At 44.6% G+C, this 26,741-nt stretch overlaps 2 protein-coding genes across 5 annotated transcripts in view; one reads left to right on the top strand and one right to left on the bottom strand.

The window, feature by feature from the left end:
* Position 1: 1 nt before the first annotated feature.
* On the bottom strand, positions 2-21,339 carry GNPDA1 (glucosamine-6-phosphate deaminase 1). 4 transcript variants are annotated; one of them, XM_066617881.1, is made up of 7 exons: positions 20,980-21,339; positions 7,506-7,635; positions 6,112-6,213; positions 5,579-5,761; positions 3,785-3,969; positions 1,784-1,958; positions 2-519 (listed from the first exon to the last, which is right to left on the bottom strand). In XM_066617881.1, exons 2-7 carry the CDS (start codon positions 7,627-7,629, stop codon positions 422-424), a joined length of 867 nt encoding a protein of 288 aa, XP_066473978.1. In that variant the 5' UTR covers positions 7,630-7,635; positions 20,980-21,339; the 3' UTR covers positions 2-421. The 4 variants fall into 4 exon arrangements, with proteins under 4 accessions (XP_066473978.1, XP_066473974.1, XP_066473975.1 ...); XM_066617877.1 differs by lacking the exon at positions 20,980-21,339 and adding an exon at positions 13,091-13,141; XM_066617878.1 differs by lacking the exon at positions 20,980-21,339 and adding an exon at positions 13,043-13,123.
* The window catches only part of NDFIP1 (Nedd4 family interacting protein 1), a 36,377-nt gene continuing 30,699 nt past the window's right edge, over positions 21,064-26,741 (top strand). Inside the window, exon 1 of the mRNA XM_066617882.1 lies at positions 21,064-21,462. Within this exon, the coding sequence (XP_066473979.1) occupies positions 21,418-21,462 (45 nt within the window). The 5' untranslated portion in view covers positions 21,064-21,417. The remainder of the gene's footprint in view (positions 21,463-26,741) is intronic.

The raw sequence follows: 26,741 nt of genomic DNA, 5'->3' as shown, positions 1-26,741 counted from the left end.
GTTCTGTTCTGTAAAACATTTATATAATGTAGAAAAGTCACATTAGTAGCAAGGTGTCACAAAATTCCAGACATTCCATTCCATTCAAAGGCCCTGATTTAAACAGATATGTAGTATATTAAGAAAAAATGTATTCTTTCCCAGTAACCCTAAAGTACATAACATTCTAGTAAGGAGAATGAACAGCCTTTATTGTTTCTCATTTGGTCTGTTATTAAAAACAGAACTGCTAAGTGTGCCAACAGAAAACACTTGAGGTGGCGACATCCTATTTGCTGCAACCTCCTCTTCGTTTAGGTCCACAGAAAAGAACCCCTTTAGTAATGTGTTTCTCTGAAGACTAAAGATACAACAGCTGGTGCAGAATAGCCTCTCTTTGCGAGTCTTCCTCCAAAAAATCCCATGAGCCAGTTCTGAGAGACTAATCACTGTATGGTTTCTTAGACTGGCTTCTTTCTGCTTCTGTTTTTTTTATGCTGTACAATGGATCCACAAGTTTGTTGTGGACAAGCATCAAACCTGTCACAATGAGAAAGATTAGATGAAACATCAGGAACTTAACTCCAATGAAAATGTGTCCCTAAATTTATATATTAAAATGTATGTCTATTTATTCCTTGCTTTCTTATAAAAAGGTTTGGACGTTAAGGAGCAACTTCTCCTGAGCAACTTTACACAAGCATTCAGATTCAGGGCACTAGGTGATGGATATTTGGTTCAGCAGACCAGTCAGTCTAAATCACAGGTGTCAAACTCATTTCAAGCAGTGAGCTGAGTAGTATTCATGGTGAATGCGGTAGGCCAAAAGTGACACCATTAAACAAGTGATGTAATTATGCAGGAAGTAATGTCATTAAGCAATTGACCAGAAATAAGCATTTTGTTCTTATGTAAGAACTCATTAGCAAGTGACAAGAGAAAATATGCAAATTCTGATCATGTTTTCAAAATATGGGACAGCCCAATTATCAAGCTGAGAGAACCCAATTACTATGTGGGCCACTCTTTCTGCCAGCAGCACTGCTGAAAGGGTGGTGCTGGGAGAGCCCAGTTATTATGTGGGCCAGGTAAAGTGCTTCCATAGGCTGGCTCTGGCTCATGGGCCTTATATTTGACACCTCCGCTCTAAATAAAGATTGGGGATTCAATTGCTTTGTCAGATTGGAACTAGTTACAATAGTTGGCTGCTATCCTCATTATCAGCACCCATGCCCAATCATTCAAGCTGAAAGATATAATGTATTCAGCTTTCCCATCCCACATCATCAGTGAAGTGGGGATGAAGGAAGTACCTGATTTTGGGGTGGGGGGTGGGTCCTGAAGAATCCCTACTTGTAGAACCTCTCTTCTAGCTAACTGGGAGATGAGATATTGTTCTCTAATCTCTTAGAGGTGGACCTTTCTTCTTGGAAGGAGGTAACAGGGTGGTGAGAGACATTACATTACAAGAGGCAAAAAGAGACTTAAATCTTAATGTAAATGTCCAGCATCATACCACCAAAGAGTTAGGCATACTCTTATTGTCAGACTCCAGTACAACATGCAATTATGAGCATTTCTCAGAAATCTTTCTTAAAAGGAGCATGTGTTTACTTGTTTTCAGGTAAGTGATCAACATTAACTGCAAGGGTGGATTTATTTATACCACCCTGAGCACTTTGGAAAAAGGGTGGTATAAAAATAGGAAAAATATGTGGCCAAGGGACATGTCAGCCCTGTATACATCTGGGTATCTGTTACTATAGATGAGGTTGATTACATTGAACCTCATCTGTCTACTTACCTTGGAAGTACTTCACTGTTTTTACTTTCAGCTCCAGAGTGGCATCCTCATCACATACAAAGACAGTACGGGGATGTTGTTGAAAGGCAGATACTGTCCACATGTGGTTCACTCCGTCCTCAATAGCTTTATACAGAGCAAAAGCTTTATGGGCTCCAGTGATTAGAATCATAACCTGAGTCACAAAATACACAGGAAAGAGGATGAGACCTTTCATTTAGAGCTTCAGAAAATACACAAAAGGAACTCTTTGCTACCCTCAGTTTGTATGGATTTAAAGTAATTCAAACACTGCACTTAGGCTGAGGTTATCTCAGTGGAGAAAGCAGAAGAGGCTCAGGCTAAAGCTCTACAACAGGGGTGTCCAAACTTTTTGGCAGGAGGGCCACTTCATCTCTGACACTGTTGGGGGCTGGGGGAAAAAAGAATATATATTTCAAATTTGAATAAATTTACATAAATGAATATATAAGATAGAATATAGAATTTTGGGGCTAGTGGCTTGTTGCTTTATGTGCAAAGCTGATTTACAGTGCCTATCATGATCAGCTATCCAAGCAAGGGAGAGCAATGAAAAACAACGGATCAATCTGTTATTTGCTGATTTATACAGTTTGCATAGAAAATAGGGGGCATACACTGTGGAGCAAGATTAATCACACATTTATAAATTATACATTGGATAAAAAAAAGAACAAGGAGTATTTTTAAGCAATTGGTTATATGTATGTTAATCCACTCGTTATCAAAACAGCGGTTTGCAAAGTGGAAACCACTGTGTGCCGAGAAAGGCATCCCTGGCATGGACAGAGCTTATCTTTTCCACCCAACGTCCTCTCCGTTCTGCTGCAGATCGCCCACAATCTTCATGGTGGTCAGCTGCTTCCAGGGTCTGTTGATCCAGCATGCTTTGTGCCCAAATTTCCAGGTATGCATGGCTGGCTGCTCTGAAGGTCAGGGGTGATCTGCAGCAGAATGGAGAGGCCCCCCAGGCGGAATGATAAGCTCCATCTGGGAGAAGGATCCTGGTGGGTCTGGATCTGACCCAGGGGCTGGGATTTGGTACCTGCTAATCTAATAAGAGCAACACATAATAGTCTAGCAGGAGTGACCAAACTTGCTTAATGTAAGAGCCACATACAATAAATTTCAGATGTTTGAGACCCACAGCCACAATATTTAAAAAGCATTTAAATTCTCATCATGAACATTAAACATATGTTTTAATCCGGGAGACTCTCAGTTTATACCTGGAAAGGTTGAACACTTCTTATTTACCTTTTACAGGTCCAACCTTGTTATACACAGATTTGACTCAACATGCATGGCCACTGCAAATGAGAAGGAATGTGCTGATCCCTGGAGAAGGGGAAAAATGCATCCCTTTAGTTTAAAAGACTGCTTTTCTTACTGTTGTAGAGAGACAGTTATGCAAGCAATCATTCCATTCTTCAGCTGAGCCAGGCAAAGGCAGGGGGACCTTTGCATTTCTAATTACTGACTGCCTCTCAACAACACTCAGAAAACTTGTTTTTAAACCAAAATTGTAAAGGGACTCACTTTTTTATTTTTTTAAACTGTTTTTATTTAACACATTTTATGGTATCAACAGGGAGTCCCAGAATCAAACCCCTGCAGATGTTGAGGCAAGGCCTTATTTCCATTAGGGGCAATGGAGTAGCAAAAAACCTGGAAATGGGTCTTTAAATTTATTTTTCCACTGTTTTTTTAATCCATGGATTTTTTTTATCCACTAGGGGTTCCAGAATGGAACACCAGTAGATAACGAGGGACAACCTGTATATTAATTGCGATGCAAAAAGGAGCTCAGCCAACATATTTCCAAGAACTGCACATTATATTTCAAACAGCCACACGTGGCCCACAAGCTGTGGTTTGGCTACCCTGGTCTAGAGTCTAGACAACTCCAGTCAAGTATTGCCACCAGCCCCAGAGCCCTCTATGTCTTCCCCTCCAGTAAGGAACTACTTTGCTTCTAACCTCTCTGGAATCCATGACTGTACCCACTCCAACTGTCAAAGCCATTGTGGGCACTTTGGCAAGGTCTCCATCAAAGAATCTGGCGTTTGCCAATATTGTATCCATAGCCAAGGTCTTCACTCTGGTTCTGGACACCAGGCTGGAGCCTGGCTCATTGAAAGCAATGTGTCCATCTGGACCAATACCTGCAGTGGAGACAGCTCAAGTTTAAAATTTCACAATAGTTAACAGAAGCAAAGTTTGAATCAAAGATTGCAAGAGTGAGATTTCACCACTGAATATTCAAGCACCATTATCTCCTGGTAGGATGCTTAAGTGTAGTTTAGCTCATAAAGCATTTGGTGAATGTTTAATTGCCTCTGATAAATAGACACCCACTTCCATATACCAGGAGCTGGCAAAGGCACTGGAAAAAGGAATGGCAAGCAGAAAGAACAGAAGTGAGTGTGGATGTAAAAGCTGTAATTAGCAAAGGTGCACTTTTAAGGTAAATCTCCACACAAACAGTATCCAAGCCTGGAATAAGCTAGGTTGCTAACAGACAGTCACTTCATTTGAATACAAGTTCATGCCTTAAATGCCATCCCAGCCCTCTGTCTCCTGGCTTGCAGTTTTTATGAAAGCCAAGTCCCTTGACTCTCACTAGTCTCCCCTCAACTACTTTAAAATCACAGCCCCTTTTCCTGTTCCACATGGTATCCTGCATGTACCCAACTTTCCCATCTTCCCTCACCCAGGGCAGTAGCACCAGTTTCTAACAACCAGAAACAGATCCTAGTTATAGAATTTGTTGCTACAAGTTAGTAAATTGGCTCTTTACCTGGTTTTGTGTTTAGCTTGTGTCCAATTCATCCACTTATAGAGAAGTTTGGCTAGTTTTCAGTTAATGTGAATTGGGGGGGGCAGAGTAGCAAAAATCTTATTTAACAGGATGTAAACGCAATCATGAATAATGATATGGATTTGGATTAAATGAGCTGCTTCAGTTTACACAAGGACTTGCACTAGCCCAATGTGATGCTTAACTGTTTCCCCCTGCTACCACATTGCCAACTGATTTTGAAGTGTTCCTTCAGTTGCAGAACCAATGTGCCATGGAGGACGCAGTTCAAGAAATGCAAGTTTAAAGCCTTCTTGGGGAATCTTAAAACACGCATTAAGGTCAGGATTTTATGTAGTTAAAAAATAAATTGAGCTAGTAATAATAATTCCTAGGTCCAAAACCATTGCAAAAAAGATGGGAAAAAGTGACCTTTAAACCTAAAATCTGCATATTCTTGTAGCCCCGATTCATATTTAACTGAAAGTTCTACTAGCCTCTCTTTGCTCTTGCATATCCTCTGCTAGTGTTTGAACGACTACTGGGCACAAACTCCAAATCATGTATTTTGGAGCTGTTCCAGTCCTTTTTATCAGGCGACACTTCAAGAGCAAGTAGTTGGAGAAATCCCTCCATATTATACTGAAAAACCAGAGAAGAGCAGAATACACACAATTATGCGGAAGGTTATGATAAACACCACATTACAACAGAATAACATTTTATTCTGTTCTGTTTAACTGTCTTGCCTGTTCCACACATGCATGAGAATCACTTGATGGCTCATCAGTCTGACTTGCACTTGAACAGGAACTCCCTTTGCTGCAGATTCTGTGTTTTGAGGCAATACAAAAGCTCTGTGTTCAGCTGCAATGGCCATTTCACGCATGCAAGTCATCTTCCTATTGCAGTCACCAAGTGATGAACATGCATGTGCGAACTCACCATCATTCCCCACTCCTTTAAACGTTCACCTCCAACAAAGAGCTCAATTCCTCCAGCTGCTGTGATTTTTTCTTCAAAAGCCTCACACTCCGCTTCTAGGTCAGCTGCATTTCCATCCAAAATGTGAGTGTTTTCAGGAGAGATGTCAATGTGCTTGAAAAAGTTGTTCCACATGAAGGAGTGATAACTTTCTGGGTGATCTCTTGGCAGACCTGATAGAAGGATATGTGACCTCATGTTAAAATACCTCTGTGACTGTAGGACAATGGCTGTAGCTGTTCATTTTTTGTATCAGCTCCCAGTGATCCTGATAAGCAACTATGTAGATCAGTATTATCCTCCACTTGTAGATAAGGGGGGGGGGGTTTGGAGGCTGAGAGGTAATGATTTCCCCAGGGCTACTTATTGAGTTCCTTGAAGGAAATGAGTCAGGACCTTTCTAGTTCACAGCTCAGTCTCTTACCCATTACATTACAAAACAAACACCCTACAAACCAAGTAAACAACACATGTGGGCAGGAAAGTGCAATTATTTCTTCCTCTTATAGCTGAGGCAACTCACCCACATATTCATCCATATTGAAGGTTTTCACATATTTGAAAGAGAGATCTCCATTCTTGTAGTATTCTATGAGTTTTTTGTAGCATCCTAATGGAGTGCTTCCTGCAGGTTGAAGAAAGCAGCACAAAATCCAATACCGCTCTGAACAAAGCTCAGCAGTATGCAGCATTCAACCACAGTCATATTTTGTGTTACTACAGATGGAAGGCACAAAAGCATGCCCCAACTGTGCAACTTTAATCCCAGCTTCATTTGTTTGATTTCATTCAAAACCTTGACAATGTTTGCAAGACTGATTTAGCACCCCAGTTCTAAAACACCATTTCTTAGCAGTGCCATCCATCCTTGTCCACTCTTCCAAGTACCAGAATGTAAAGAACATGAACCCAACCTTCCTATGCTTATGATGAGGCAGTATACATATCAGACAGAAATCCTGGGACAATCAATGATCAACCACGGCTTATCAGATCAATTAAGCAGCAGAAACTAAGCACCTAAACTGTGAATGTGCTTCTGCCCTGCCGTGCAACCATGTTCAGAACAGGCTGACAGTCCAATAACTGCACTGTAGTTCTAGGCATGGGATGTCTCAAATAGCAAGAAACAGTGGGCGGCTGCCAAAAACATCAGGCCTGTGTCAAAGTAACCACATCTTCCCTTCCATCATGTCTGGTTATTTATTTTCATCACTTTCCAACTAAAAAGTTTTCAGCATAGACAAATATCTTTCAACACTATGTTTACAGAAGTTCTACCATTAATAATATCAATTTAAAACCACCACCTACCTTGGGTTCCAGCTCTTGACATTATGACATGCATTTCTTCACTTCCACCAGCAGAAGCGGGGAATTGCACAGTCATTATGTCAAGACACCTTTTAAGTTGAGTTAGACACCATGGATGGTAAGGAAGATCCTCAACACAGTGTCTGTGTTTTCTACTGCTGCTTTCAACTGACACAACCATGTTCCTTGTAACATCTAGTTCCATTCACCTCTACACTAGTGTGATGTCTGTTGTTAGGACAACCACAAGGTAGGGAGGGAATTGTGTCCAGAAGCTGGTCATTGCCTCATCCACTAAGCACTACGTTCTTGCACACTGGTTGTCAGAGGCTCAGGATCCTCTGTGCTAAGCCAATTTGGACATATTATGTATGGAAAGCAGACAATCTAATTCCGATTATTGCATGGAGCTGTTTTGCACAAATAGCACTACCCTTGTTGCATCTAACCATTAGCAGCAAATATCCTGTATAAGAGTCATGCCTTGATGGCAATACTATGTAGCTTGAGTGCTCCAGCAGAGCAAGGAAGAAGGAAATTAGAAGCAGTTGAACTGACATAGTAGGCACCAAAGTCCCCAATAAGTTCCAACTTGTAACTTACCAGTAGGAAGTCCAAGGGTAAAGTATTTGTTTGGACCAGGGTTAAATTGGATGATTCGATTCCTGATGTATTTTGCAGCCCATTCACTGGCCTGAGCATAGTTTTCTAGAATAATGAGTTTCATCTTCACCTGAAAGGTTGAAAACAATGGTTTAACAAACAGACTGCAAGTATGGGGGAGGGGGGAGTTTGACTAACCAAGGCCAACCTAAGAATTATCAACTCATCATGCCAGTAGCAGTTTTTCTTGCTTAGGTACATTCTCTTCCAAGAACTACTGAGCAGGAACTAGCTCCTGGGTAGAAACAATAATTGGAGCTTCTCCAGAAAACAAAAGCCAGTTTACTCAGAGTCTATGAAATACAATGTATAATGCATTCATATTGCTTTGTTTTGATTTACAGCCCAGCCTATCTGAAGAGCTCACAACATGAAACAGCAATTATACAGATGGGAAAACAAAGACAGCTCATGGTTGCTGAACGTCAACATTCAATGTGTAGGTGTTTCTATGCAAATGCCAGAAAGCTCTAAGCCAAAATGAGGGAGATGGAGCACTTGGTTGCAAAAACCAACAGAGATATAGCGGGCATTAACAGAAACCCGATAGAACATTCACTAGAACAGTAGGATACTGTTATTCCATAGACTGTGTATCCTGGAAATGATGGGGAGAGGCATATCGGGGTGATGTAGCTCTGTAAGTCAAATAGGGTGTAGAATCCAACAAACTAGAAAATTTAGACGGACCAGATTTCTCCATAGAATTGTAGTGGATAGAAATACTAGGCTCAAATAATGTTTTGGTTCTGATGACATGCTACAGTTGTCCTGATCAAAATGCTGAGGGTAATCTTCGCCATCCTAGATTAAGAAATCAGGGAGGCATCAGCAAAAACACTAGTTTGTACCAGAGTCATCTCTCACCTCACCCACTGCAACCTCTTCCTCTCTTGTGCTTCATCAAGTTCATCCAGCCCTCTGCAAATCAACATCAATTACTCTGATCACCTCATACCAGCCCTTAAATCCCTGAGCTGACTTTCTATCTGCTCCCAGAGCTAGGAGGTACAAGCACAAGTACCTCATGCTTACCTACAAAGCCCTCACAGCCTCATCCCACCTCTCTGCTCCCATATCCCACTACACTTCTACCTGTGACTTTTAACTCTTCCAGCTCCACCACCATCAGTTGCCTGAAGGTATCCTGCTGCACTCCTCTCTTGTTGCCCCATATTTGGAACTCCCTCTGAGGAGTTCATCTGAGTGATGTCACCTCTCTTACTTCCTTCAAACCTCTCCTCAAAACCTACCTTTTCTGTGTCAATACACCTAGTTCTCTACTACCCCTTTGGCAATACCCCCTAGTTCTCTACCTTACTACAGCGAAGTCCGAGTACATGTTGTTGGCAACCTTCAGTCTCGAAAGATTATGGTATCGCGCTCTGAATGGTGGTTCTGGAGTACATGGATATGACGTAAATCACATGTTCTTCCCCATCTTCCTTGGCACCACTCCCTTCTTCTATTGTCTCCCTTGTGTGTCTATTTAGATAAGCCATTTTCAACCACTGTGCCGTGGCACACTGGTGTGCTGCGAATGGTCCCCAGGTGTGCCATGGAAATTTGGGAGAGGGTCATTAATCAGAAGCATGTGAGCCCCCATTGACAGCACAGCTTGCCTTGTCAATTATCAAAAAGCTGATGGTGTGCCTTGACCATTTTAGTGCCTTGCTAGTGGGCTGCAAGATGAAAAAGGTTGAAAATCACTGATTTAGATTGTGAGTTCTTTGGGACAGGGACCCATTTTCTATTAAGTTTTAAAGTATCACGTAGATGATAATTATATACTACAGATCACAATCAAAGTGCAAAAGAAAGGTTAGACAATATGCAGATCTCATGACTGAGGCTTGCATACTTTGACCTTCCAAATGTAAACAGCAGCCACACAGGACCCCAGTCAGGACCATGGAAGGGGGGGTTATAGCCTCCTCCATCCTCCATCCTCACACATCCCTGATTGCCCCCTCAACTGCTATGTGGCCAGGTGGAAAAAGCTTCCATTGGCTTCCATTGGAAATGGAAAAGGTGCAAAAGAGAGCGACTAAGATGATTACGGGGCTGGGGCACCTTCCTTATGAGGAAAGGCTACGGCGTTTGGGCCTCTTCAGCCTAGAAAAGCGACGCTTGAGGGGGGACATGATTGAGACATACAAAATTATGCAGGGGATGGACAGAGTGGATAGGGAGATGCTCTTTACACTCTCACATAATACCAGAACCAGGGGACATCCACTAAAATTGAGTGTTGGGCGGGTTAGGACAGACAAAAGAAAATATTTCTTTACTCAGCATGTGGTCGGTCTGTGGAACTCCTTGCCACAGGATGTGGTGCTGGCGTCTAGCCTAGACGCCTTTAAAAGGGGATTGGACGAGTTTCTGGAGGAAAAATCCATTATGGGGTACAAGCGATGATGTGTATGCGCAACCTCCTGATTTTAGGAATGGGTTAAGTCAGAATGCCAGATGTAGGGGAGAGCACCAGGATGAGGTCTCTTGTTACCTGGTGTGCTCCCTGGGGCATTTGGTGGGCCGCTGTGAGATACAGGAAGCTGGACTAGATGGGCCTATGGCCTGATCCAGTGGGGCTGTTCTTATGTTCTTATGTTCTTATGGCTCCCCAATATAGTATTTTGGCTCCAATATAGGAACAAGAAGAAAAAGAAAAAAGGATAAACACAAAAATGTGTTGGAATGAAGAACACAAAGCATCCAACACAAAGTTACATTCCTCTGGCTATTTCATATTCTTTAACTTCAACAAAGACAAATGGCACAAACCCGGAAAATGAATTTCTCAGTCAACACAATCATTGGGCCTGACCCTGTCTTTCCACAGCAGGACCAACTGCCTTTTCATCTCTGTTCTGCAACTCTTGTTTAAACCTTGGATTACTTCTGTATGTCTAAATTCACATTCCCCACCCCCAAGCCACACCTCTGTGCAAGTGTTTCAACATCTAAACACGTTTCCTCTGCCTTTATCTCTGCCTCTTCCTCCTTGTGTGTCCATTCCTGGGAGATTTGTTGGCAACCTTCAGTCTCGAAAGACTATGGTATCGTGCTCTGAAAGGTGGTTCTGGAACAGCGTCTAGTGTGGCTGAAAAGGCCAATTTGGGAGTAACAATCCCTTCCACACTGGGAGCAAGTGCAGTCTGTCCCTGGTCTGTCTCCCTGGCTATGGGCCTTCCTTCTTTGCCTCTTAGCCTCAGACTGTTGGCCAAGTGTCTCTTCAAACTGGGAAAGGCCATGCTGCACAGCCTGCCTCCAAGCGGGACGCTCAGAGGCCAGGGTTTCCCACTTGTTGAGGTTCACTCCTAAGGCCTTCAGATCCCTCTTGCAGATGTCCTTGTATCGCAGCTGTGGTCTACCTGTAGGGCGCTTTCCTTGCACGAGTTCTCCACAGAGGAGATCCTTTGGGATCCGGCCATCATCCATTCTCACAACATGACCGAGCCAACGCAGGCGTCTCTGTTTCAGCAGTGCATACATGCTAGGGATTCCAGCATGTTCAAGGACTGTGTTGTTTGGAACTTTGTCCTGCCACGTGATGCCGAGAATGTGTCAGAGGCAGCGTATGTGGAAAGCGTTCAGTTTCCTCTCCTGTTGTGAGCAAAGAGTCCATGACTCGCTGCAGTACAGAAGTGTACTCAGGATGCAAGCTCTGTAGACCTGGATCTTGGTATGTTCTGTCAGCTTCTTGTTGGACCAGACTCTCTTTGTGAGTCTGGAAAACGTGGTAGCTGCTTTAATGAAGCGTTTGTTTAGCTCGGTATCGAGAGAAAGAGTGTCGGAGATTGTTGAGCCAAGGTACACAAAGTCATGGACAACCTCCAGTTCATGTGCAGAGATTGTAATGCAGGGAGGTGAGTCCACATCCTGAACCATGACCTGTGTTTTCTTAAGGCTGATCGTCAGTCCAAAATCTTGGCAGGCCTTGCTAAAACGATCCATGAGCTGCTGGAGATCTTTGGCAGAGTGGGTAGTGACAGCTGCATCGTCGGTAAAGAGGAAGTCATGCAGACATTTCAGCTGGACTTTGGACTTTGCTCTCAGTCTGGGAAGAGCTTTCCGTCTGATCTGGTCTGGAGATAGATGAAGTCTATCTGCTGCTGAAGTCCTAAAGTCCTGCTGAAGTCCTAAAGTGCTGCAAAGAGATCATTGCCACTGAGCTGCATGAAATCCTTTGCCTCTGCTGGAGAGAAGGTGGAGTACCACGGGACATGAGGGATGCAAACAACGTCATGCTGTACTAGAACAAAGCTGACAGGGGTGACTGCAATAACTACCACGGCATCTCTCTCCTTAGCGTTGTAAGAAAGCTGTATGCCCAAGTTGCACTAAAGAGGCTCCAGGTACTTGCAGAGAGCGTTTATCTAGAATCGCAGTGCGGATTCCGAGCCAACAGGTCCACTACTGATATGGTATTCTCCCTTAGACAGCTGCAGGAGAAATACAGAGAACAACAACAGCCACTCTTTATAGCCTTCATAGATCTCACAAAGGCTTTCGACCTGGTCAGCAGGGAAGGCCTCTTCAAGATTCTCCCCAAGATCGGATGTCCATCCAGGCTCCTCAGCATCATCAGATCTTTCCACAAGGACATGAAGGGCACTGTTGTCTTCGATGGCTCCACATCAGACCCCTTTGACATCCAAAGCAGAGTGAAGCAGGGCTGTGTTCTTGCACCAACCTTGTTTGGGATTTTCTTCGCTGTCCTGCTGAAGCATGCCTTTGGAACTGCAACAGAAGGCATCTATCTCCGGAACAAATCATCAACCAGAAGTTAAAATAAAAGCACCAACTTTGAGTATGCTTATTTGACTCTTAACTCCATCAAATGAATAGTATGTCCTCAGAGAAAATATGTGTGAGATGTAAGCAGACTAGTATACTGAACAGTTCGTCCTTTTTAAGAAGTCTAATACGTGGCGGAACAAAGCTCACTCCCCCCGCACCCTGCACTTTGCCCCCCCCATTCATCCCATAGAAAGCCATTTGATGTCCCCAACTGCCTTGATCGAAGGAACGACCAGCTTTGACTAAAGAGTGACAGCCCAATGCTATGCATGTCTACTCAAAAGTAAGTCCCATCCTAGTCAATGGGGCTTACTCCCAGGAAAGTGTGGATGGGATTGTAGCCTTAGAGTCCAAGCATATGCATGCCTACTCAGAAGTAAGTCCCATTCTAGTCAATGGGGCTTACTCCCAGGAAAGCGTGCAGAGGGTTGCACCCTGAGTGATCTGCATCCGCATTCCAGACCCGAACGATCCACGGCGCAGGCGGAGGAAACAGGGAGGGCAAGTTTCTGAGCACAAAGCCCAGGAGGAAGAGGAGGGCGACCCGGGAGGGGGAGGGAAGCGACTCTGTGCAAGCCCCACCAGGGCAGCGCGCCCGGCTTTACAGCAACAGGCACCATTCCCGTCCCCGGAGGGTGCCCGTGCAAGGCACCGACCCGCTCTCCCCCACCTACAGCGCGCCCACTCCCGGAGAACCGGCAGGCGCCCTCTGCTCCGCTCACCGTCCCTGCGGCGCGTCCGGACTCTCGCCTCCTCCGCCAGCCCGCCCACTGCTGAGCTCAGCAAGTCATATGAGCGGCCACGAGAGCGCGCGGGCCCGAAAGCGCTGAGTCAGCCGGCTCTGCCCCGCCTCTGGTCTGGCCGCAGGCAGAGACCCAGGCTCGGACTTTGGCCTGCCTGGCTTGGGGTGTGTGTGAGAGAGAGAGAGGTCACAATCCTACCCACACTTTCCTGGAAGTAAGCCCCACTGACTAGAATGAGACTTACTTCTGAGTAGACCAGCAGAGGCTTGGGCTCAGAGAGTGCACTACCATCCCTCTTGCCTGCTTGCTCCTGCTGGGGGGCAAAGGGGGTCATTTGTACCCAGGCCCAGGGGTGCGCGTGTGAGACCATCACCATCCCTTTGCCTGCTTACTCCTGGGAGGTGGGCCCAGGAGCCACAGAAGGGGCCCCAGAAATGTCCTGGGCTCTTGCCTTTTCCTATCTCAGCTGGACTCACTGCCTGCATACCAAAAGTGCTGGGCAGAGGAATGCATACCTGACACTTCTTAATGCAGTGTCAGATCTGGGTGGAAACTGGCCTGCTGCAGTAGTTCTTCGGCTTGTGCATCAGGGACACGGCTGCAAGGCTACAGCTGAGTTTTGGTACACACAGGACACTGCCCGTTCTCCTGTGAGCTTCAATACAATGATGCTCATTTTCTGCAATGATTTTCTATATTGAAAAGATTTTAGAGAGACTGAGGGGCATGTTTGGTTTTCCATATTACTGTATCTAGCTGTTGACACCACACTGGCAGGTAGACCTGGCCCTGCATTGGGAAACCAGGTACTCTGGGCTCCAAAGATTGCCACCCTGCCTTGTTTTGCCCTGTCCCCACTCCTGTTCTGCCCACCCTTGTCACCACCCTCCCCTGCTTTGCTTCATTCCCTCCCCCTTTGGGAAGGGGCCCAAGAGAAACATTGTACCCCCTAATAAAATTCCTCTCAGAGGCCCTGTGCGATGGGGTCAGTGGGGCTGCCAAGAGTGTGTTCTGCCCACAGGCTTGCTTGCCCCCTCTGGGTGGAGAAGACAGAAAGATTGGACCCATTGCTCTGGTACCTGCAAGGGGAGAGCATAGGCATGCGAGCAAGCAGAGGGGGCTGCTTGTGCCTGGAGCACCCCCTGCATAATCTCATTTGCTGGGCAGTGCAGCAGGGGTGATCGGTCCTAAGGAGTCCAGTCCTCCCTACTGTGCCACCCAGGAAGAGAAGGTGTAAACAATCAGAGCAGGTTCTTTGCAGAAGTAAGCACAACTCACACTTGGGAGCAGGGGTGCAGCTGCCCCTTGCAACAACACCCAGTCTTGCTGTGCCGCCTTGAAATGGGAGTGTGTGTGAGCAAGAGACCACAGCCATGATCCTGCAGAGAACAGCCTTTTGTTGTTCACATGCACTCTCCCTCTGGAAAGGGTGAATGGGGATTCTGCCATGCTTTCCTGAGGGAGAGAGCTGGCAAGCAAGAGGAGATAGGTCAGTGTACCTTGCAGAAGCATTCACTATCTTGCATGATTGCACTCTCCAGGGTGGCAGGAAGCATAGGGCAAGTCACTGTTGTGAGCTGGCAACTCTTCTTCCCTTTGCTTGCCTGAGATTCTTACCTCTCTTTCTCCAAGGCTCTACCTGCTGAGGCTGGGATTGCTGGTCAGTGATACCTTGATATGGCTTCAGCTAAGACCTGTAGGGGACAATTTGTGACCCTGTCACTTTCTCTTCTGAGCCTGTCCTATAATAAGTTGTTCCTGTGTTCCAGTCTGGGCTTTTCAATCTGTTTTCCCACTTCTTTTGGTGGCGATTTAGTTTTAGGAGTGTTTCATGTACATCCTTAAGGTGAAAGTCCCTGTCCAGTGGACTTATTCTTATTCTACAATATCCTTATTCTACAATATCCTTATGAAAATTTAGTTACTCTGGAACCAGGCTAGTTTTTCTTTTTTCTTTTTCTTTGTTCTGTTTTTTAAGGTTACAGCATCTTGATACCATTATTTACTTATTCAGTGCCATTCATGCACATGATGCTTTGAAAAGAATGAGAGGACAGATCCCTGCCTTGGGACTCTTGCAATTCAGATATTGACAAAAGGGAGAAAATAGGAAGGAAAGGGAAATGCAGGCTGGAGTAAACAGCTGAAGGAATATACATTCAGATGATGATCACTTTAGTGATCACCATCACTTTTTGGCTTAATAGGCAACCATTTGAGAGCCCAATCCTATCCAACTTTCCAGCACAGGTGCAGCCACAATGGAACTCCTAGGTAAGGGAACAAACATTCCCTTATCTTGAGGAGGCCTTTGTGACTGCCTCCCCACCACAGGATGCAGGGCATGCCCCATTGGCATGGCTACACTGGCACTGGAAAACTGGATAGGATTGGACCCCCAGTCTGTAGAACTCCTTGAAAACTCCTTGAGTTTGTCCCCTCATCATCATAATCATAACTGGGCAAAATCAACATTAAACAGTTTCCTTGCTGAAGCCTGAGCAGTTTCTGTAATCTTGCACAGTCAAGATTATTCAGTAGTCTCATGGTGTTGATATAAACAAAACTGTATATAACCAGGCTGAGCTTTGTCTTTGTATGTGGTTGCTATGACAACCTGGGAAGTCCTTGAAAATCAGTAAGAGACATACTCTAAAGAGACACAGCCTGTGTAGAAATGGTCCCAAGGCAGATAGCACTAGCCACTTCCTGCAACAGTACTCCATGGAAGTAGCCCAGTCTGTTAAAAACAAAGTGACAGCTTACTGCTGAATTTCAGAGGTCCTTGTCTCTCCAGGTGCTCCCCCAGCTTCCTAATTGAATTCTGATTGGTGTGGTGATGAGAAGACAGTTGAATGCTACTGCTGTCACAAGATTCCTTCGGAAAAGAAGCAGAGATTTATGTATTTTACAATTACTAAATACACAAGTCACCCCTTTGCCTCTGGGGTGATGGTTTATATGGTGTTGCATATTCAGTTTGGATAATTTTGAATTCACCAGCACCACCTGGAAAGCAATTCCATAAAATAAGCAAATAATTTAGGAGTTTGTGCAAAGGATGACTTGACATCATGAGGATGATGACTGAGAGAGATGACCTTGTAGGGGCGTGTCAAGGTAGCCTTGCAGCCTTTCAACCCAGTGCTTGGAAACAACTTGGCTCGGCAGCACAGACACTGCTGGGGGTGTTAGAAACTGTCCAAAATATAGAAAAATATATATCCAGAGGATTCATCACAATGGGAAAGGCCTATTCATATTGCTTCCCTCCAGCATCCCACTCTTCCATTTGCTCAGTCATTCAGTGTTCAGGGATGGGATTGTGCTTTCTCAGTCAAGGAGATGTTCTGGCACCTTGGGCAACAATAGTGTGACCTGCATCCAGGGAGCCTAGTATATCCTTACTGTCTCCTTCAAGATGATGCCTTTGCCCATTTATTGCCAGGGAGCTGAGGATCAGTGTTGCCTGGGACCTCTCTGCAGAGGACTGGACGTAACCAACAAGCTCCCTGCTGGCTTAAGTCCCAAGGAACACATTGGCAGCTCACTGGAGTCAACAGTAAGGAACTAACTCTGTATAAGGCAACTTTATATGTTTAACAATTTCTCTTCTCTCTGGATATTTTAATCCCTCCCAGAACAGTAAATCCTCTTCTCTAAGTTAAAATGACAACCTTTTCTAGTAGAGCACTACAGTATATTGAAAATTCCAAAGCAGCACACTGTCCGAAACTCCTATAGCATTTAATTGTGCCAGAAACATTTAACTTGGCAATTGGCAATGTGGCATCAGGATGCAGAAAGGCATCCTTTCTCAAGGTATATTTCTTAAGAGCTTACAACCTTTCATTAAAATAATGTCACTTCTCTTTGGGACTAGACATAAATGTGGTTTCGCAGAAGCAAATGTTTGTGCTTCCAATGGCAATTCTAGTATTCAAATGCCTGATGGGCTTAAGGAGTTCCCTAGACTCTCAGAATTGATTGCTTGGAAATTATGTGTATGTATATGTAAGTAGACACCTCCTTGCGCATACAGTCATTATCTGCTAGGGTTAGGTTCCTGGAAAACCTAGTGGATACTGGATTAGTGGATATGGAATCATTGAGCCTAAGGGGAAAATGGAGTTAGGTTCCTCTTCACCATACACTTTATGGACTTTATGAACCTGAATCTTAACTTGACATCTATGGGGCTGGGCAATAGTGAGGGCTTATCAACATCTCCAACATCTGATGCTTCCTCCTCTGTGCTGGCTATCCCTCAACTCACTGAAGGCTGCTGGCTCACTGATGGGGCTTCAGAGTTCAGCAGTGGGGGGGAGGGTTACTTATCCCTTCCTCCACTTGTCTCTTGGCTCGCCCCAGCGCAGCAACTTCTTTCCCCTCCACTGTCAGCTCATAGCTGCAAAGAGCCTTCCCCCCACCCCAACTGCACTGGCACCAGATTTGTGAATAAGGAGAACAAAATTGCAGATAAGAAGTAGGTGGCAATTCTGTCCCTTGCAGATAAGCAATATTTGCCAGACAGCAAATATGCATATAAAAAGAACTGACTGTACTTAGCTTTCCTACTACAAAAGCTGTGATTGTAAGGAGCTAGGGATGCATTCTCCTTCCTCCACACACTGCATTGTGATGCATTTTCCTTAATTCAAGCTTGCACAAGGCCAATTGTGACTGCCTGCAACATGTTTCCATGGAGCAAATGTGGCTCATATCCTAGTCTCTCAGCTTGACTACTGCAGCCCTCTCCTTTCTAAACTTCTGTTCTCCCATCCAAGCCCTCTCACTTGTGTCCAACCTTCTGTTGCCCAAACCAGTCATCTCATTCATTGTTCAGATCATGTGAGGTCCCCCTCCTTAAATCTCTGTGCTGGCATCCTGACTACTTCCATATCCACCAGGAACTCCTAATCCCTACTTTCAAGGGCAGCTGAGAACTTTTGTCCCATAGCTCTCCACCCTCACAATCTGATCTATCCCTGCCTCTGATCTTTGCTCTTCTAGTTCCACCAATCACAGCTGTCCAAAGGTCTTATACTTCCTGAACAAGTTGACTCTCTCTCCATACTGTGAGTACAGGTGAGACTGGAAAATGTAAGATCCCAGGAAATTTCTCAGCCCCTTCCTTTGGCTACTGAGCCCCTTTTTTGTCCCTGGGCCCAGGTACAAATTACCCACTTTCTATGATCCTTGCTTTGACATATAATGTTTGGCTCCCAGAAATATGTTGGCTCAGCTCTTTCGTGTATCACAATTAATATAAAAGGTAAATATGAAATTTTTGAGCTTTATGTTTATTTACTGGGTATAAATGGAGAGACCAATGGATTAAAACACGTTTAATGTTCATGGTGAGTAAATGTATTTAAGAATTTAAATATTTTTTAAATATTGCAGCTCTCAAACATCTCCCTTGTGGCTCTTAAATATCCAGAGTTTATTGTATATGTGGCAAGTTTGGCCACCCCTGCTATATACAGTACTACAATATAGTTGGCAACCTTCAGTCTTGAAAGACTATGGTATCGCGCTCTGAGTGGTGGTTATGCCTCCATTCCTCCAATATTGCCTCCAATATTATAATGCCATTGTACAGCCAACGCAGGCGTCTCTGTTTCAGCAGTGCATACATGCTAGGGATTCCAGCATGTTCAAGGACTGTGTTGTTTGGAACTTTGTCCTGCCAGGTGATGCCAAGGATGTGTCAGAGGCAGCGCATGTGGAAAGCATTCAGTTTCCTCTCCTGTTGTGAGCGAAGAGTCCATAACTCGCTGCAGTACAGAAGTGTACTCAGGATGCAAGTTCTGTAGACGAGGATCTTGGTATGTTCTGTCAGCTTCCTGTTGGACCAGATTCTCTTTGTGAGTCTGGAAAACGCGGTAGCTGCTTTACCGATGCGTTTGTTTAGCTCAGTATCGAGAGAAAGAGTGTCGGAGATTGTTGAGCCAAGGTACACAAAGTCATGGACTACCTCCAGTTCATGTGCAGAGATTGTAATGCAGGAAGGTGAGTTCACATCCTGAACCATGATCTGTGTTTTCTTAAGGCTGATCGTCAGTCCAAAATCTTGGCAGGCCTTGCTAAAACGATCCATGAGCTGCTGGAGATCTTTGGCAGAGTGGGTAGTGATAGCTGCATCGTCGGCAAAGAGGAAGTCACGCAGACATTTCAGCTGGACTTTGCTCTCAGTCTGGAGAGGTTGAAGAGCTTTCCGTCTGATCTGGTCCGGAGATAGATGCCTTATTTATATATATATATATACACACACACACACTACAATATATGAATCCTGTAATAATATATATATGCCTTATATAGATGCCATATACAATATATGAATCCTGTAATAATAATATCTGATGTGCGATTATGACACAGTTATGAGCTGAACATCAGGGAATGGGATTCCGTGTCGGCAGGATGCTCATAGAACAGTGTTGTTCAACATTTGTTCTCCGCTGTACCACTTCGCATGATCCACTTATTCGAAGTACCACCAGAAGTAACTGGCAGCAACATCATTGCCAGTTACTTCTGGGTTGGGAGGTCGGGTGCAATGTGACAAACACCAGAAAGAGCCTCAGGGTGTATGAGAGGGCTTTTTTGAGGGCAGAAAACCATGCTTTGGAGCCTCGTGTGCTGTTTGTTGGGTCATGTTCCTGGTCTCTCTGCCAGGCAGCAAATATCCAGGGGGCCTGCAAGTACTACCAGACCCCTGTGCCGCTAGTACCACTAGTAGTACCCATGCCTCAGGTTAAGAAACATTGGGCCAACTTACCAACATTGGGCCATCCTAACCAACATTGGGCCATCCTAACCAACTTTCCAGCACTGACCTAGCCTCAATGCAGCCCCAAGGTAAGGTAACAAACATGCCTTTACCTTGAGGAGGCCTCCTTGACTGCCTCCCCAATGCAGGATGAAGTGCATGTCACATTGGCACAGCTACGTCAGTGCTGGGAAGTTGGTTAGGATTGTGCTCATTGTCATAGACCAGTTGTTCTAAAACATTTTAGCACTGGGATCCACTTTTTAGAACAGGGGTGTCCAAAGTTTTTGGCAGGACGGCCACATTATCTCTCTGACACTGTCTGGGCTGGGGGAAAAAAAGAATTAATTTACATTTGAAATTTGAATAAATTTACACAAGTTTACATAAATGAATATATTAAAGATGAACTTATATGAATGAATGAAGGTCTTGCAATAGCTCAAGGCCTATAAAAGGCCATGCACAAAACAAGTGCTAGTGCGGGCTCCAACAAGTCTCAGAAGGGCCACAGGCTCATTGGAGACTGGGGGCTCCCTGAAGGCTGCATTGGGAGTCCTCAAGGGCTACAAGTGGCCCCAGGGCCGGGGTTTGGGCACCCATGTTTTAGAACAACAGTTTGTCAGGACCAACCCGAAGTGATGTCATGGTTGAAAGTGACATCATCAAGCAGGAAAACTTTTAACAGTCTTAGGCTGCAATCCTATCCACACTTACTCAGGAGTAAACGCAACTGACTATCACTGTTAAAAACAGTATACGTAGTAGCCTCTTCAAAGTACAGATCTGTCACATTTCCCCAAATGCCATCACATACCATGGTAGCATCAAGTCTAATATGTTAAAAATAAAATATGGAAATGAATGGGGACCCACCTGAAATTGGCTCGCGACCCACCTAGTGGGTCCCGACTCGCAGTTGGAGAAAGACAAACGGGGTGGCTGCTGTACATCCACAGAACAGCACGGTGAGTCCTCATGAATGCTTTGTCCCAATAGGAAACATTATTTCCACAGTGGGCAAGCAACTAACAGCCCAATTCTATCCACTTACCTGGGAGTAAGCCCCTTTGACTCTAATGGGACTTACTTCTGAGTAGACAGGCGGCACCCCTCCTCGCAGAGGGCCGCACTCCCAGCGTGAGAGTCCCTTGGAGACCGACCTGGACGCAGCGCAGCTACAGCCCGCAAGAGACCCCCAAGCGACCCAGGAGCCGGGGCGGCCCCACTGCTTCGCCTCCGCGCCCCAGAGACAGCCCTGCTCGGAACGCGACCCACGGAGCGGGCGCTGCTCTCCGGGCCGCGCGAGGGGCGGCAGCCTGGGAGGAGGAGGAGGAGAGGAGGAGGAGTAAGAGGCGGAGGGAGGAGGAAGCGGAGGGCTCGGCAGCAGCCACCGACCCGCCGTCGGCCTCCTCCTCCGCGCCCCAGCACAGCTCCGTCCATTGGGGGACGCGGGCGGCCGTGTCAGCCGTCCCCAGCGGGGCCTCCTCTGCGCCCGGCACCGAGTCGCTCCTCCCCACCCAGCGCCATGGCGGCGGCGGCCGAGCCCAGCAGCAGCGGCCGATACCAGCAGGTGAGGAGCGGGCTCGTCCATCACGCGAGCGCCGCGGCTCTGTAGGCCTCGGGCGGGGGGCGTTGAGAAGCCGGGGCAGAAATCCCCCTCTGCTCCGCTCCCCGTTGCTGATGCAGGCGGAGTGGCCTCCCTGCGCCCGGGCCTGCTCGCCTCCCTCAGGGTCGCCACACCTGGAGGAGGGAGAGGAGAGGCCTCCGCCTTCTGCAGGGCCCTCCTGGCAGCAGGGGGATCGGGCCCGAGCGAGAAGGCCTTCTGACCCCGAGGCACGGAGAGGGGTTCAGCATCCAGTCCTGTGCACACTTCCCTGCGAAGAAGCCCCACTGACTACAGGGCTCTCGCTTCTGAGCAGACGGGCACAGGGCTGGGCTCTGTGGCGACAATCCCCTCCACACTTCCCTGGGAGGAAGCCCCAGTGACTGTCATGGGACTTCCTTCTAAGTAGTCATGTATAGGATTGGGCTGTGAGGCTACAATCCTATCCACACTTTCTTGGGAGTAAGCTCCACTGACTACAGTGGAACATTTCTGAGTAGACATACACAGGATTGGGCTCTCAGTTCCTGGGTCCCAAGTAGTAGTGTTTTTGCCAGTCCTTTGGACATCAGGAGTTTTTCTGCTGAACTTTTGAAGGGACACATTAAGAGATGAATGAATTGCTCAGGTTAGTCATCCAGATTTTGAGGGACAGACCCCAGGTCCCCTTTGCCACAGTGTTCAGAGGTCATGGGGATGCAAATCTGCCTTGATTTGGGAGTGTGGAGCTGGAAGGGGGATTAGCCTGGATTTAGTGAAGACCAAGCATGTGCTGTAGCTAGAGGTGTTTGAGAATGGTGTTATTATTTATTTTTCTCTAAAATAAATAGCACTTTATTCTTCCTTTTTCAGTAAAATTCAGAGTTAAGAGAACTGGGACAGACAAAAAATATTTCTTTATCCAGTGTGTAATTAGCCTGTGGAGCTCCTTGCCACAGGATGTGGTGATGGCATCTGGCCTGGTTGCCTTTAAAATGAGATCCACAAATTTCTGGAGGAAAACTCCATCACAGGGTACAAGCCCTGATGGTTAGGTGCAATCTCCTGATTTTAGAAGCAGGCTACCTCAGAATGCCAGATGCAAGGGAGGGGACCAGTATGTAGGTCTCCTGTTGTCTTGTGTACTCCCTGAGGCATCTGGTGGGTCACTGTGAGATATAGGAAGCTGGACTAGATGTGCCTTTGGCCTGATCCAGCCAGGCTTCGCTTATGTTACTCAGAAGTAAGCTCATTGTGTTCAGTAAGTCTTTGGCCTTAATCTTCTCTTAAGCAGGTGTAAACAAACACCACTAGCTGTAGGAAACAGTTCAGCCCTTTCTCATTTGCTGAGCTTTTCCCATGTCCAGATAACCTGGAAAAAAACCCAGCAGTGTACTTATGTACAGTACTGTACAACTTTCCTGCCCACCCATTAAACACTCTCTTTGCAAGGGAGATAATTTCTTGAAGGTCAGCACTTTGAAGTGTGTTATGATTACATTTACCTAAAGCAGAGTTGACCTAAAAGGGGGGGGGGCTGCATATAAATTTTGGGAATCAACATGGTTATTGTAGGTATTCATTCAGTTAGACTTTAGTGGGATTAATTTAAAATGGTTTGAAGGCTGAGGTTTTTGTATTTCATTTGAAACTGATCCTGTCATTACATGAGATTGGGGGGGGGGGAGTCCAAAGAAAAATAATATCTGACTAGACTGCCTTAGTGATTGCAAATGATACTTGCCAGATCATCTTGAGAGGGTTTAAAATTTGTTAGTCTGGAGAATAAAAGGATTTGGGTACTTAGAGTGAAATCCTGTGGTGGGAAATGATGGGAGAGAGTGTGATAAGTGAGATTACACTACAATATGACAATGTTACACTATAGTATGAAAATGCTGCATGCCTCCCCTGGACAACCTGAAGTCAAGCCTCAGACTGAAGGGGGGGGGGGAGCAGAGTGTTGCAAACTCCAAAAGTTGTTTTTTGTTTTGTTTTTAAAAGTTAGCCCTCAGACTTTTTAATACATGTGGAATAGTTTAAAAGTGTCCAGGAATGTTGGCATAGCACAGTGTTGGATTGGGTGACTGTAAAATGTCCTTGTGTGACTGTGACCAACTGTGAAATGGGAGTATGTGTTAGTTCTGAACATTTTTGCTAAGGTTTCAAGATTTTCTTTGAATTCATGAGGAAAAACAAAAGGTTTGAAAGAAGAAAATCTTAGAACCTAACTATTACAAATCTTGGAATGTTTGACTTCTTAAAACTTCTATCAGAATTTATAATAAAATGAAAAACTTGTCCTTTGCTTATTAAAAATTTAATGAGTTTAAAATATTATTTGGGGACCATTTATTATTAGCTTTAGTATTAATTAGGAAGTTCAAATGTATTTTAAAAATACTTTTTTATTTCTTTTCCCAATGGACCTCATGGAAATCTTGCAAGAGAAAAATGTTTCCTGCTCAGAACGGCAGGATACTAATGCCAAAGAGAAGGAACTGAAATCTCAGACTTCTCTTTTTACAAAAATACCTTGCCTACCTGAGACAGGTAGTCAGGATGAGAAAAAAACAAGGCTAAAGTGAAGTATGGTGATAATAAGAATATTAATATGCTGCTTTTTAATTTTAAAAAAGTCAACAAAGTGATCTGTGTAGCTAAAGAAGTAAGTACCTGGTTCTTTGCTCACAATCTAAAATCATGCTTACTAGTAAGCAACCACTAGAAAAAACATATGTTGAGGTAAATGGGGGCAGTTACTCTCCCTTTGCTAAATATAAGAGGAGTACTACTTGAAAAAAGTGCCTCTGTCCAGGTCAAAGGGGTGGAAACAATATACAGGCCTGTATCTCTTAAAGATGGACCACATATAGGAAGGTGGTCAAAGCACAACAAAGAGATTCTTAGTGAGGCAATCCTATGGCTTGCAGCAGAGTGTCTGTTTACAGGACAAAGAATAGGCTCTTAATGCAAAGAAGAGGGAATTGGTCTCCAATAGCCTGCACATCAGAATGTCTGGCAGGGAGTGTCTGTTTATACTACAAAGGCATTAGATTGGGCTGAATGCTTGCTTAACAACCTGATCGCATAACAACGGGGATCCTCCTTAAGTGACTGCACATCTGTATTGGTTGTAGACATATGCAGTAACATGTGCACACATTCCATTGGTCTCCAGTTCATCCAACTGTGGAGACTCTTCTGATCGAAACCTTTGGATAGTGATACATTTATAGCACTAGTCATTGGAGGAAGTGAAGAGAGCTTTCTGTGTACATTGGTCAAGTACCATGCTTTTCATCAGGACCAAATCATTGCTCTTGGAAGGTTGTATTAGTCATATTGGGAGCTATGGGTGTGAACTGAAGACAGGAAGTTCTCAGTTGATGTTCATCCCAGTTGATTATTGGGTGCAGTCTTTAATGTAGTCATTTGTGGTAGCATTTTTTTGTGCTGCCTTGTGTATTGGATTACCTTGTAATTCTAGTTTGCGGCCTAAACATTAACATGCAAGGGGCGAGACTTTTAAGAAGTGGATACAGTATTTTGTCTGCTAATATTCACATATAAAAACCCTGGGCAATGCACAATTTGTCTCTGAAGTGAAAATAGCTAATCTTTATTAATTTTGATGTGATGTACATGAAAATGACAATAAAATCTGTCAGTTGACTTTGGTTTATGGGAAATTAAATGCATTGTGTACATTGGTGGTGGGAAAGAAGTGAACATTTACCACTTCTCATCTATGGTACTATCTATTGTGGATCTCTTGCAAATTGTAGCCAATTTTGCATTTTCATTACTATTTTCGTGTTTAGCACCTCAAAATCTATAAGAAATGACTAATTTAATCTTGGGGCCATGACATTTGTAAACATTTGTTGTCCAGTGAAATGTGTTGCTTTTTTGTCTTTATCAGTTTTATGTTTTAGTTGGATCATTTCTAATTTCTTCTGAAAAAATTGAGACAGCAAACAATGTTTTGTTAATGCTTTTAGAGCATATTGTTTCTGTTGAACGAATAAGAATAAATCACATTTTGCTTATTCTGCAGTTTCAAACCCTTATTCTACTGAGTGTTGCAAATAAAGCTAGGTTACTCAGCTTTTGGGGAAATGATTCATGTCATTTGGAATCTGTGTTTGAGAGGCTCTGTAGTGCAACATAGACCAGAATATATGCTTGCTGACAATGGTATCGCATTTAGGTGTGCATGATGAGTCACATCTGCTGGTAGACATGCACTTATATGATGGCATTTGGTCTTTTAACTTGTTAGTGGTGTGGTATTTTATTAGAGCCCCTGGTTGATGGCATGGGATGGTTTTTTGGGGGGGGGAAGGGAGACAAGACACTTTGCCTTGCTTTGTGCAGTGGAATTCTGATTGTGTGAGCACCATATGTTTAAAATAATGAAGTTTGCAAGTCTAATCTATCTTTGGTGGCTCTTATTTCATTTCTACTTTGGACCTTTTAGGCATACTCCTGCCATATTTTCAGACTTATGTCAATGGACAAGAGAGTTGGAATTTCAATCTTTTCAAAAATTATTTTGCAAAATTCTGAAACCAACCTCCAAGATACATAATGCTCACTGCCAATATAAACCATGGACCCAGCTTATTTATTTTTACACTACTCTTCCGTCAAGAAGCTCAGGGTGGTATACATGGTTCCGTCCCTCCTCTTGTCATTACAACAACCCTGTGAGGTAGGTTAGGCTGAGATCTAGTAATGGCTCCAAGGTCACCTAGAAAGCTCTGTGGCAAAGTGAGAATTTGAACCTAGACACCCCAGCTCTAAATCCAACACCAGAACCACTACACCTTCCTGGCTTTCAGGATGTAGGTGGAACTGTGCAGAGAGATAACTGATATTCAGAAATGAATATTATAATTTGTTGACAGTAATAATGCTCACTGAAAGTGAAAACTCTGATTCACTTTGTTTGTTAAATGTGTAGCCCACCAAGGGTGCTCTGGACAGGTAATTCTGGGTTTTCCTGATTGCATTCTCCTACCACTTTTACGAGAGAGACTAATGGGCCCAGGGCGACCCAGGAGCCTTCTACATGGACATTTGATATGAATTTGACATTTGTCAGCTTACTTACACATTACTGATTTCATACTGTGTGTCTTAAAAACAAAAACAAAAAAAATCCAGCTTTCCTAGCACTAAATTAGTAGTACTGTACTAAAATTGGGTGGTTGGTTATTGGGTGGATGGGAAGAAGGTGTCTTCTTTCCGTCCAAGCAATT

This window comes from Tiliqua scincoides, chromosome 2, assembly GCF_035046505.1.
Source record: "Tiliqua scincoides isolate rTilSci1 chromosome 2, rTilSci1.hap2, whole genome shotgun sequence".
Taxonomy (NCBI): Eukaryota; Metazoa; Chordata; class Lepidosauria; order Squamata; family Scincidae; genus Tiliqua; species Tiliqua scincoides.
Note: the sequence above shows the minus strand (reverse complement) of the source record. Positions and strands in the feature narration are given on the sequence as shown.

What these genes read in the sequence shown, in the direction of transcription:
- GNPDA1 (XM_066617881.1), bottom strand. Translation starts at nt 7,629, where the DNA reads ATGAAACTCATTATTCTAGAAAACTATGCTCAGGCCAGTGAATGGGCT. An exon ending in CAATATGGATGAATATGTGG is followed by an intron (nt 5,762 to 6,111) that starts GTGAGTTGCCTC and finishes TCCTTCTATCAG; the next exon opens with GTCTGCCAAGAGATCACCCA. An exon ending in AATTGAGCTCTTTGTTGGAG is followed by an intron (nt 3,970 to 5,578) that starts GTGAACGTTTAA and finishes TCTCCACTGCAG; the next exon opens with GTATTGGTCCAGATGGACAC.